The 13,823-nt window shown below is 40.5% G+C and overlaps 1 protein-coding gene across 1 annotated transcript in view; it reads left to right on the top strand.

Annotated features, from left to right (window-relative positions):
* SEMA5A (semaphorin 5A) overlaps positions 1 to 13,823 on the top strand; it is a 212,456-nt gene that overhangs the window by 183,354 nt on the left and 15,279 nt on the right. Inside the window, exons 15-16 of the mRNA XM_039329293.1 lie at positions 6,253 to 6,400; positions 7,981 to 8,206. Of these exons, the coding sequence (XP_039185227.1) occupies positions 6,253 to 6,400; positions 7,981 to 8,206 (374 nt within the window). The remainder of the gene's footprint in view (positions 1 to 6,252; positions 6,401 to 7,980; positions 8,207 to 13,823) is intronic.

Here is a 13,823-nt window from a genome sequence, read left to right as displayed (position 1 = left end):
AATTGTGGTGGAAATATTGATGTTCGTAAATTTGGATTGATTCATAAGGGGAATTAGGCAAATCTATGACTATGAATAGCTATTTGTCACAATGCATATATTACTTTTATAATGAAGATGGCAAACTTCATACATATTGCTGATATAAACATGTATTTATGTCCTTCCTAATGTTTCTATTTAGGATTGCTGATTTCCTGGTCCATGATTTACATGAGCAAATGAGGAACAGTGAGTCAGTAACCTGATCTATCACAAAATACACGGAGATAAGAGTCAGTCATCCAAGTTTATTATTTTGCTCAAGGACCACAGTTTACACCTGCTGCTGTTAAGTTGTTTGCAGCTAAGGCCTGAATAAAACTATATTATAGAGTTCAGCTAGGACCAAACTAAATATGTAAAAAGTAGGTGTATCCTGAATACAGTACTTTGTAGGAAGCGGAATCAATAAACTTGAATCCAGCCCAGTCCTCAACTTTCCACAACTGAGCCCAACATTTCTGTTGCTAAGGATGACACTTAAGTGAGGTTTGCTACATTTTATGATCGTTCATGCCACAATTGTTAAGTAAAAACATTGCAATTGTTAAGTTAGCAACATAGCTGTTTAGTGAATTTGGCTTCCCCGTTAACTTTGTTTGTCAGAAGATCACAAAAGATGATCACATGACCCCGGGACACTATAACCGTCATCCAAATTTTGATCATGTGACTATAGGGAGGCTGCAGTGGTCGTAAATGTGAAAAAACAGTCATAAGTCACTTTCAGTGTTGATGTAACTTCAAACAGTTGCTAAATGAATGGTTGTAAGTCAAGCACAGTTTTACGTATTAGCTGAAACTAATTCACAATTCTGTTGGACCAGTCCACTTTTGTGTGTGTGTGCGTGTGTGTGTGTGTGTGTGTGTGTGATTACTAATCCTGGTGACAACTTGGACTAGCCCCTGTAGTTGAACCTGAGTATGGATAGCCAGAAATGGCTCAGGATCAGCATTAACCATTAGTATTAGGATGTACATGCCATTTCAGATATTATATTTTTCTCATGTTTGACAGAGCTCTGTAAGAGAAGTTATAATTCTGACATCCCTTTTGGATAATTTTATTTTCAAATGTGCATGTGTATATATGCATGTGTATGTATATGATATTTATGTATGTGCATGTGTGTCTGTGTTTTATTTCTATTTTATACTGTTATTTCAAAGTTTATTCAGATTGCTAATTTCAATTTCTCCTTGTGGCATATTTGTTGCCTAAGCAAGCCCGTTAGTGTATTTTGATATTATAATATACAATACAATACAACATATTGTCTTTTAACCATTTTTTGTCTGCATGTGCTTTTCTTGGCTTTTCTTGACATTGTAAATTTGGATTTCAATAATTTGGATACCTGAATACCAATTCTCTTGTGATGATTAATTAGTTAAGCTTTCTCGGCAAGATTTAAAAAGTGATTTGCCATTGCCTCCTTCCTAGGGCAGAGAGAGAGAGAGACTGAACTAGGGTCACCCAATTGACTTCATACCTAAAACAGGACTAGAATTTAGTCTTCTGGCTTCTAGCCTAGTGCTGTAACTACTACACCAAATTCGTTCTTGTTTCACCTAATACTGGGAGATAACATCAAATCCTCCATTGAAAAAGAATTTCAAAGGCAGTTGAACTATTACAGCTTTTCTAGCGATGCTATTTTACCATTAGTGCCAGATCAAGCTAAATTATCTTTAAGACAGAAGATTTAAGGAACAGAAGATCACCCTGCTGCCCTCCTATAGAATGTATTTCTAAATAATCAGATTTTAACTCCCAAACTGGCTTCATACTTATTCCAATATTTTACTTCTACATTTAGGAGAGTTTTAAATAAAGCCTGTCTTAATGCCCTCCCCAAATCTGTTTTAGAAGGGTAATATAAGAACATTCTATCACACCCTGTACCATGGGTGTAATAGAAACCACAGCTCATTTTTTTTCTTTTTTGTCAGCATTATAGGGTCACCATTATATTTCTTTTAACTAAATTTCCAGGGCATTCTGCTAATTTCTATTTACATTGTCTAATAAACAGTCAAGATAGATTGTTAAATTTGTTACCTTATGTGTAAATTCCATTCAGAAATTGCCAATAACAGTTTTCATCAGAGTTAATGCTAATTTTATTGTTTTAAGACATAGATTGATATATAGATGATGTAAACTGCAAGGGACATAGTATATTAAACATTGGAGATTAAACTTTCTGTCTTTTTAAGATTAAGCCATTTGTGGAAGAAAAAATAAGTAAATCTTGCTTCCTGATTAATTTGGAGCAATGCTTATTATGTTTAACTGACTGATTTAATTTATTAAAACAAATATCTCTAGGCTGGGCTTCCCTGGGTGTGTTATAACATACCTCTCATTGTTTCAACAAGTATAGTTGTTGACATTCTGGCTGGAAGTGATAGGATCTGTAGTTCAAACCAACACACTAGAAGTGAAACAAGCTGGGAAAGTCTGGATAGTTGTGGGTCTCTGATCAGTGAGGTAGAACTCTTTTGCCTACTAAGATTTAGTAATAAATTAAATAACCAAACAACAGATTTTTTTCCCTTTTTTATGTGTAAAAGAGGTGTTCCTATTCTTATGTTGGTAGAAGAAACTAGCTTGTTGTTTTCTTTCTCATTACTTAAAAGTGTTAATCACTTTGGAAGCTGAGCATGGCTCGTTGGATATGTCAAAGGTCATATTACTTGCTTGGCAATTTTTCCATGTCACCTTCTCAATTCTATCTCATCATTTCTGGACACAAGGTCAGTGCAGAGGTCTACCAGTCAAAGACTAATCTTCTTGCATTGTTTGTTTTGTAGAATCATTGCAAACCATAAATCCTCTGGGTTTCTAGAAAAGAAAAAAAAAATAGCAGGGAGGGGAATATCAGCAGGGGGAGAAGCATTACCTGCTAGTTTGAAATGCTTCCAAGAGGATTAATTGGACTTTGCTCAGACTCCTGTGTTCCAGCAGATTCATTCTTGAAATGAGACTTTCAATCATAATTTGAGATTTCTGGGGCTTGCTTGCTTTTTGCTGCAGGGAATGCACTTGTGTGCTGTGCATACAGGGAGGAAAATATAAAACCGGCATCATGTTTTTTTGTTTTATTAAAAGCAAAAACCTTTTTAAAAATATTAAAATCAGAGCTTTGGGAATGTATCAGCTCCAATTGTCAGCTATTACTGTCTAAACTTTCTAGTTTAGAGGCCCAGTCCGGAGTTCCATAAATGGTTGGATACAGTCAGAGGTGGTTTCTCCAGAGGTGGCTCAATTCTACTTTTTGCCTGGATTAGGAGTTAGAAAAATGCATATTTTTTTTTAAGCCTACTGATACCACTTTTTCCAGCAGAATGAAAAGATGTTTGCAGAAAAGGGGAGTTTGCAAGATTGTGAAGCATGTCAATTTTCATAAAAGCTGTTGTTTCTCTAACTTTGTTATGGGACAGAATGTGATCAAAGTTTGTAGTAAGTAGCCTTGCAATGGGTAAGAAAGAAGAAAGAGTTTCTGAAAGAACTAGTGATGTCTCTTCTTGAATATGATGGAACTGATAGCTGGTTTGAGGTGGAAATAACCATTGAGTTATTTTTTTCTATTCAAAAAATCATTTGGCTAGGTCAGCTGGCTGGCAGAGTTCACACAATACCATACATAACTGAAAAACTGGGCAAAGTGAGCTGGAAGAAATAACAGAACTCAGTGGATCAGAGGAATGCTGTGGACATAATTTACTTGGACTTCAGTAAGGCATTTGATAAAGTAGATCACAACCTACTACTTGACAAGATAGAAAAATGTGGGGTAGACAGAACCACCACCAGATGGATCCGTAGCTGGCTGACCGGCCGTACTCAGCGAGTGGTCCTCAATGGAACTGCATCTATATGGAGGGAAGTGTGTAGTGGGGTGCCCCAGGGCTCTGTTCTGGGCCCAGTACTCTTCAACATCTTCATCAACGATTTGGATGAAGGGATAGATGGGGAACTCATCAAATTTGCAGATGACACCAAGCTGGCAGGAATAGCCAACACTCCAGAAGACAGGCTTCAGGTACAGAAGGATCTGGACAGACTTGAACACTGGGCACTAACTAACAAAATGAAATTCAATGGTGAAAAAAGCAAGGTTCTACATTTAGGCAAGAAAAACCAAATGCACAAGTACAGCATAGGTGGCACCATGCTCAATAGTAGTAACTGTGAGAGGGACCTCGGAGTCCTAGTAGACAATCACTTAAATATGAGCCAGCAGTGTGCTGCAGCTGCCAAAAAGGCCAACACAGTGCTAGGCTGCATTAACAGAGGGATAGAATCAAGATCACGTGAAGTATTAATACCACTCTTCAATGCCTTGGTAAGGCCACACTTGGAATACTGCATCCAGTTTTGGTCACCACGATGTAAAAAAGATGTTGAGACTCTAGAAAGAGTACAGAGAAGAGCAACAAAGATGATTAGGGGACTGGAGGCTAAAACATATAAGGAACGGTTGTGAGAATTGGGTATGTCTAGTTTAACGAAGAGAAGGACAAGGGGGGACATGATAGCAGTATTCCAATATCTCAGGGGCTGCCATAAAGAAGAGGGAATTAAGCTATTTTCCAAAGCACCTGAAGGCAGGACAAGAAGCAACGGGTGGAAACTAATCAAGGAGAGAAGCAACCTAGAACTAAGGAGAAACTTCCTGACAGTGAGAACAATTAATCAGTGGAACAGCTTGCCTCCAGAAGCAGTAAATGCTCCAACACTGGAAGTTTTTAAGAAGAGACTGGACAGCCATTTGTCCAAAATGGTGTAGGGTTTCCTGCCCGAGCAGGGGGTTGGACTAGATGACCTCCAAGGTCCCTTCCAACTTTACTATTATTATTATTATTATTATTATTTCTTTATCTTTCCATGATATTGGAGAAGTCAATGTTTATCTGAATACAAAGGTCACTCTCATGGGATGGCAGACAAAATCTAGTATTCCCACCCCATGCCATTTTATATTAGTAGTATTCCTTTCTAGATGTGGCTGCTATGGTACCACTGTTCTTATAGTATTTTGGAGTTCCAAAGAACCAAGTGATGTTGTCAATGTCCAAAATCAAGATGGAACACATTATGACCTGTTCTATGTAAATAAAAATCTGTTCTAGATTTTCTTTTCAACCTCATCATCAGGATTTGGTCAAATCTGGTTACATCTGTTATGTATAGTCATCTATTATGTTAAATATTTGCATTTTCTTCTTGTTAAATTAGGTACCGTATTTTCCAGTGTATAGGACAACTCGCTGAATAAGACAACCCCCGACTTTGGCATTGATTTCCATGCCTAGAAAGTCATCTTATACGCCGGAAAATACGGTAGTTAAATGTTAGTACCACAATTGTTGAGGTCCTTTTATTATGCAGCTTCTGGTCTATCCTCCAATCTATAAAAGTGAGTAAGCAGATCTAATTTTTGGAGGAATGCTGTATGGATACTATACAAATGATCCATGTTACCTGTTGTCTCTAATCGATTGATCTTTAGAGATCAGTACTCAGTGTGTAAAGGTTCATGAATATCCGTAGTTTGGGCCTTATTTTTGTTTCTTTATAAAGATGGTGAAGAAACTTTGCACATTCATTTTTTTTTTCAAAAAACAAAAAAGGAGTAAATTAGGTTGTCCTGCCTATAATGTTCCTTTATTTGCTCCTCCCCTTCTCTGTTCTCCTAGTTGCAGCAGATTTCACTGAGCTAGCTTCATTACCCACCATGCAGCAGCTGGCCATGTTCTTTGAGTACCTGGTTGAGCAGAGTTGTGTTAGCTTTTCTGCTCCAAACCGCTATTTCACAATCACAATGGAGAAGCCTCTTGATCGCTCAGTCTATCACAAACAGCTTGTGGCAATCTCTTGATCGCACTACTGAATGCTAGTACTGTCCTGCAGGCTGCTGGCTTAATGGTCCTAACATACTGTAAATAATTTTCAAGGGAGAAAAAAAGGAAAGAAGAGAGAACATCTGGGGGAAAAAATAGAAAATCTAAATAATGATGTGAATATCAAATCATGTCTTTATTTTGCATCCAAGGCAAAATTATCTGATTCAAGCTCAAAAGGAGATGTTTGTAACTGAATTTTCTTTCATTTCTAGACATGTGTCATATATTGATAAATCATATTAATGCAACAACACATTAAAAACCACATTACATCTGATCTTGTTTTCCTTCTTACAGGTATTGTAATGAGCATTTGTTGTGTTCTCCGCATGTCTTCTGGACTGGCTGGGGTGAATGGGAACGATGTACAGCTCAGTGTGGAGGAGGCATTCAGGCTCGCCACCGAACTTGTGAAAATGGTCCTGATTGTCCGGGTTGCAGTGTTGTGAGTATTATCTGCATTTTGTTGTTTGCTTTTATATTTGTAGGACTTTGTGAGTCCTAAATTTGTGAGTCAAGAAGGTGATGTTGTATGACCCAGAGAAGAATTCAGAAGTGCACTAATTCATCAGTAGACAACAAATATTATCATTTTTAGAACTGTGCATGCTTCAGATATTACCTCCAAATGAGGCTGTGGAGCACATGGGAACATGAATTCAGTACCTCAGAAAGTGGCTGCTCCATATTTGCACGCACTGTAGACGTTTGTGCTTAAGGTTCTGTAGGCTGCTCCATGTTTGTACATTGTGGGATGGAAGTTTGTGCTTAAGGTTCTATAGGCTGCTCCATGTGTGCACACTGTAACATGGAAGTTTGTACGCCTGGTATTGTTGCCAAATTCTCCTTCCTGCATGATGGTGGAAGAGTGCCCTGATGCCAGCTGGGAATCCATTCCAGTCCCTGGTGATTTTTTTTTTGTTGTTCCAGTATTTCAGAGTTGTCTTTAATATTAATTCTATAGTTTTGCTCAGTTCTACTGCTGTGGTGATCTGGGCTATATTCTGATTTATGGATTTCTATCTTATTGTTTGATATTTTAACTGAGCAAAACCAGAAGTGTCCTAGATAAATAAAATCTATTTATATTCTGTCCACACAAACTAAAATTAAGAGCATTCTCGTTTCACTTTACCTTTCAGTGGCCTCTGTATTGTAGACTTCCAGAGGAGGATTATTTTGATCTCCCTTAGTGAACCTTTAAATTTGAGTGGTAAATAAAAGGTCAGAGCAGTCCTATCATAACATAACAGATCAAAGCAAGTTTTCTCTTGTGATTTTTACTGAGGGGAGTGATTTGGCATTAACCCATGAGAAGTCAACCATCACACATATTATGTAGGAGAAATGTGTTTCATTTTAGCTGCTGTAATTACGGCTCTCATTTGATTCAGTCATAAAGCCTGTTTGTGCTAACTGTATACATAGAGTGAAAAATTAAATACTGTGAAATGAGCAACTAACCTGAGGACCTAAAATGAGGCTATTTAATGATGAACATCAGTATTGCAGAAACCATGCATTTTTCAGTAGAGGAGGAATCCAGAATCTACAACATCATGTTTTTAACTAATCAGAGATAGCTAGTTTAAAAGATATGCCTTGCATGCCCATGCTATATATTTAAGGACTGAATTTCCCCTAGCCTCTTTCTCTTGCTATGGTACTGCTGGGGTATCTGCCATTCTTAATCCAGCACAGAAACCAGAAAGAGATTCTAAACATATTATGACTGCACTGAGGAAGGGAACAGTTAGGTGGGAGTTTAGTTTCACCAATTCATGAGATGATACAGTTCTGCTTGCTAGCAAGCAATTATAATTATCCAAATTATCATACAATATCATACATTTACTACAGAGTATCATAAACACTGGAGGTTTTTAAGAAGAGACTGGACAGCCATTTGTCTGAAATGGTATAGGGTTTCAAGCCTGATCAGAGGGGTTGGACTAGAAGACCTCCAAAGTCCCTTCCAATTCTGCTATTCTGTTAAATTCTGCTAAACCATGTCATTTCTTGTAGGAGTATCAGGCTTGCAATACCAACCCCTGTCCAGAACTGAAGAAGACAACTCCTTGGACTCCATGGACACCAGTGAATATCTCTGACAATGGTGGACACTATGAACAGCGATTCCGATACACTTGTAAGGCACGTCTTCCTGATGCAAGTTTGTTAGATGTGGGAAGGCAACGGATTGAAATGCGCTATTGTTCAAAGGATGGTGCCACTGGATGTGCAACTGATGGTAAGCAATCATCTACATCAGGAGTGTCAAACTCAATTTCATTGAGGGCCATATCAGCATTGCGGTTGTCCTCGGGGGGAGCTGGGGGGTGCAGCCAGGGTGGGCACGGCCTACTGGGTGGGTATGGCTGGAGTGGGTGTGGCCTTCTGGGTGGGCATGGCCAGCTCTACATCATTCGCTTCCAGGGTGCTTGTGGGGGCCTGGGCAGGAGTGGGACAGATCTGAGGGTCTTTGGCAGAAGGGAGTGGGACCAGGGCAAGCGCCAAGGCATGGTCCACTGGAAGAGCCTGCCAAACCCCCCCCCCAGAGCCCATCAAGCCGGATATATGAAGTAGGCGAAGGCCATTTGCTGGCCACTTCCAGGTGATGGTGCATTTCTTCATTCCTCACAAAGGGTGACACCTCCCCAGTGTGCGCCCAGAGGGCGGGGCCAATGTGGCAGGGGCCGGTCCCTTGCTGTTTCCAGATGGCCTTGTGGAGCTAAGACTGAATGCGTTTCAGCATAGATGGACACCACAAAGTTGTAGATTGTCTCCCAGGCGGCCAGGGCCAAGGCAGCGGGGGCCATTCCTTCACTGTTTCCAGGATGGCTTCACGGGCCACATGAAACAACGTTGCGGGCCGCATCTGGCCCCCGGGCCTTGTGTTTGACATTTCTGATCTACATAATCACTGTCAATTTTTTAAGTATGTTATAGTAGAAGGTCTTACAGACTTTAGGTAGAAACACTAAGTGCTTATTATTACAGTAATTTAAGTGATGGAGTATGAATTGCAGGGAGCTTTTTTAGGGCTGAACCTAATGGCATGCACATGGAGATACATGGTTCATCAGGCAGCAGTCCTTCTCCTCTTTCCCCAGGTTTCTTACCATCACTACCTGTGATTGATGAACATATCTGGCCTCTGCACTGGGGCAAATGTAACCCACCTCTGGTGTGATCCCTATTATCTTTCCATTGTAGGGAGTCATGGAGATGACATTATTTAGAGATTGTTACAACAACATGTGCAAAAGGACGGGTTGAGTGTGGGAAACAGAGAAAGTGTTAGGAAGAGGCTCAGTCTCCTTGGGGTATAAGAAGAAAGAAAAGGAAAATGCAATCAGGCTCATAAAACTATTACAATAACCAATCTCAGTAAAATTCTAGTCATCTTGTGGTATCTGTTTCCTGATCTGGACAACCTCAAAGAGTTAGCAGCAGTTGAAGTGAGTAATAACTGCTAACATCTGTGTTAGTTTATTGCACTTATACATAGTGTCATATTGCTTGAGAACATATCCAGGAAATATAAACACAAAATACATCATTGTAAAATTAACTGCTGCCACTCAGTTCTCCAGAAAAAAAAACACAAAATTTTATCTATCTGTTTATTTATTTGTCAAATTTATATGCCATTTATCTTGTGGTACAAGGCAACACTGAGCTGTATTTTTCTGTAGAAACATTTTTTTTTATGCATAACGGTACAGTATATGCAATGTGCTTTGGAAGAGATGTTAATGTTTTATTTTTGAAAATCACCCTGCCTCTTTAAAAAAAAATCTCCCTATTAGCTTGATAGATCATTGAAGGTATCTGATAATTAGAATATATTTTTAAATTAAAAGTGATATAAAGCTATTACTTTTTCTGACATCTTTTGTTTTATCTGAATAACAATTAATTGTAATGTATAATGGCTTTCACCTTATTGATGTCCGAAATGTGTTTTTTCAAAAGGCAACTGGACTTTCTTGTTTTTTCCCTGAAGTCATTTCACTTCTCATCCAGAAAGCTTCTTCAGTTCTGACTGGTGGAGAATGGAAGGACTTAAATTCCTTGCAGACTTAAATTCCTTGCAGTCTTTAGCCTAGACACCTTATTTATACTTAACAAGCTCCCTGGCCTATGATTTGCTAGAACTTGTATCTTAGCCTCTAAAACTTTGACACTGTTATCTTATTCCTTCCCTGTGTTGATCCAATTTCTTTAGCTTATATGTTGCATTTATTTAGTGAGTGTTTGTCTAATAACAGTTTTGTCAAATCCAAATATCTTTGGATTTCTAGGGGAAAAAAAACCTCAATTCTTTGTTTTCTGGAAAGATAAATGAGCCAGATATTTATAGGATAGAAATAGAGGGTAGAGCAGTGATGGCGAACCTTTTAGAGACCGAGTGCCCAAACTGCAACCCAAAACCCACTTATGCATCATCGAGTGCCGGGTGGATGTGACCCATTGGGTGGATGTGGCCCATTGGGTGGGTGTGTCCATTGGGTGGGCGTGGTTGCAGTGGTAACGGCAGACTGGGTGGGACTAAAAAGTTCAATCAATCAATTTCAACTTTGCAAGATCCTTTTTTCCCCCCCCCCGCAAGAAGTTGAAATTGACTGATTGAACCTTTTTTTTTTTTTTTGCACATGGCGATGGAGGCCTAAAGCGAAAAGATTTTATAAAACCCAGCTGAAGACCTAGCACTGGGGCGACGGCGCGCGTGCCCACAGAGAGGGCTCTGAGTGCCGCCTCTGGCACCTGTGCCATAGGTTCGCCACCACTGGGGTAGAGAGTTGTTATTTGTTGTTTTCCTTATCATTTGTCCTGCATGCTGGGGCTCTGCTTCTTTTAATACTGTGCTTCCCTAGCTCTTGCAGCAAGGCTATCAATACATGCTATGACAAGAGTGTTTGTTTATCACCCAGCATCACAAAATCTGATCATCATTAGTACTAAGAAAATGTGACTGGTCTGAGATTATCCAGCTGGATTCTTGCTTAAGGAAAGACTAGAATCTGGATCTTTGCACTCCTAGTTCTGCATTTAATTAACATAAAACATAGTCTCTAAGGGGTAGATGTGGAGTATTTGTGTTTTTTTCCCTTGCAAATATCCCTTCTGGGGACAATGGCTGGGGCAGGAGCAATGGGAGAATTAACACACGTTGTACCTTCTGACTGATTCTTCACTATAAGATTTTGTTCTCATGAATGTATTCTCTCAATATAAAAGGTTCTTGATCTCTATGTACAGATCCCCTCCCCCAGCCCACCCCCCCACCCCCAGTTGCCTTGCTTTTTCTGATTCTCTTCCAGTTGCACAGAGTTGTATACAGACCTGAGTCTGTGAAACAAAACTTTATAGCCAGCAGCAACTCATTTGAAATGCCAGCAGGACAATGTCTTCTACCATCCTCCCTGCAGCAAGCATTTTGTAATTAAAACTTCCTTTAACATGGCTTGTGTGCCTCATTTTTTACATTTTGTAGAATAGCTCTTCTGCTATAGTGCCATTGTGACCATTTTAACATTCCTAATGCTGCACCTAAACACAAGCTGTTATAACTCGTCCATCTTTTCTCCTTCTCGTCTTTGACTCTTGATTCTAGGCCAGGAGACAACAATGGCAATCTCTGCCTGGCAAAATCTCAAGCACTTGAAGGCTTTTAATCATTGTCTCCATTGACTTTGCTTTGCTTTAATTAAAAAGGACCTGGTAATTGCAACTCTCACAATTATTGTTGTAAATTCAATAGACTTGAGGATAAAGATAAAAACAGAAAAGAGCTAGTGTCTAACTAAAAAACGGAGGCAAGAAATATCAGATTTAAAGCTCACTTTTCCCTTTCAGCAAGCTTTTACTACATTTGCCAAGTGAGGATCCAACTTGTAGAGTTATTGTAAGGATGATTGAGACGGTGTTTTTGAAGTGGTTTGGATTCACCATGCTGTTCAGGTGTTAAGAACAGTAACTTGCATAAAGGGAAACGACAACAAACCGTGAGAATGCGTCTTCTGTTCAGATAGCTGCCCAGCTTACAGTGTCCTGTTCAAGAATGCTTCATTTCATTTCCCTATGCACTATAACTAACTGTAAGGACTCACTTCAATCCCACCTCTTAAGAAAGCAGAACTCTTGGAGACGGTTTCCTCCAACAGGAACTTTTATTAAAAGTAGTTGATAGCAGTATAATAGACAGGATCTGTGGGATTCCTTTACAGATCGATACTTTAAAGTGTCCCCAAGCAAATCCCCACCTCACAGTTCATCCAGATGGTTCAGACCGGCCAATAACCAGGTGTTAAGTCCATCGTGGGAAAGGGGAGATAACATCGGTCCGACTCCGGTCGTAGCACGATGTTCAAGCAGCTCTTCGCATCTCCTTTTCAGACCGGAGAAATAAGCCAGGCTCTGGAGGTTGTATTTCTTTCTCTCCCCCCCCCCACTTTTCCTAGCTAACAGGTTAGGGAGAAGAAAGTTCAGAGAATGCAGTGTAGGAAGCAAATTGTTACATTGTGGCGGGCAGCGGGCACAGAAGGAATAAACAAAACAAAAGGTTACATTGTAGTGAATAGAAGAAGCGAAAGCAATAACCCCGCAGGCATATCCCCCCTCCCCCTTGGGAGTATGGCAGAACCCAGGGAAAAGTGAGATTTGTTTTTAGATCAGAGGAGATAGATCAGTGGTTCTCAACCTGTGGGTTGCAACCCCATTTGGGGTTGAACGACCATTTCACGGGGGTCGCCAAACAACACAGTCTGCCATTTTTCCCCCTTTTCCTTAGCTGTGCTACTCCCTCTTACTCTATTGGCTTTTGAAAGCCAATAGAATAGACTCTATTCAAGAGACTCTATTCTAATGGCGTTCGAAAGCCAATAGAATCTATTGGCTTTCGAAAGCCAATAGAATAGACTCTCTTGAATAGAGTCTAATTCTATTGGCTTTCAAAAGCCAATAGGAATTGTCCAGGCTGTCTCTGCCCTGCTGAGCCTGCCAAAAGTCCCATTCTGCAAACGGTGCTGCAAGTTGTCTGCAGCTAAGGCAAGCTTTCTGGATGTTTCCACCCCTCCCTGCTGAGCAACTACTAAATGTAAGTAAAAGAGGGCCAGGGGTGGGAGGTGGGAGGCCGGCAGGCTCAGGGAGGGTTGCTGGCGTGCATGAGGCCGGCGGGTGCCTTATCTCCCTTGGGCTGGGCCAGCTGGTGGCCCAGCTGGTGGTCGGCCTGCGCCATCGCTGCCACTTGCCAGCTACGCCTCGGCCGGCGCAGGGGGCGGCACCATGCATGCGCGGCACTCCCGGGTCGAGGCGGTTGATGGGCGATGGCCTTCGTGCACCGGCCTGCCCAGCGTGCGCTCCAGCTGCAGGAGAGGAAGCAGAGCGTGCGCACCTCCTCCTGCCCCGCCTGCAGGGAAATACAGGTAGTCCTCAACTTATGACCACATGGTTGGGGGTTGCAGCATTAGGAAGGTTGAGAACCACTGAGATAGATAGAAATGAAATAGAAATGGGTTCTGACACTAACATTCAGTATTCTACAATGATTGGGCAAGTCCCATTTCCCTCCTAGTGGGGTTTTTCCCCCTCCTTAATATGTTTCGACTTTGTACTTTAGTCTTGTTCTTAACGTCTTCTTCTGCACATTGTTTTCAGTATTGTAGACTCTGAATATAGAGGTTGCTGTTAGTTATCTTTCTTAAATTGATGAGGGATCCCTGCAGTTGGAGGCCCCTAATTATTCCAGCAAGGGGAGGTACAGATTTTTTTGACAAAATAATAAGGATGCCTTATTATATCCTACTTACTGAGAGTTAATGAGAACACACCAGGTTTTATCTAAACAAGCATGCCTAGAATTT

The sequence above is a fragment of the Crotalus tigris genome, unplaced genomic scaffold (assembly GCF_016545835.1).
Source record: "Crotalus tigris isolate CLP2741 ecotype Arizona unplaced genomic scaffold, ASM1654583v1 scf7180000024391.5723578, whole genome shotgun sequence".
In the NCBI taxonomy this organism is placed as follows: Eukaryota; Metazoa; Chordata; class Lepidosauria; order Squamata; family Viperidae; genus Crotalus; species Crotalus tigris.
Note: the sequence above shows the minus strand (reverse complement) of the source record. Positions and strands in the feature narration are given on the sequence as shown.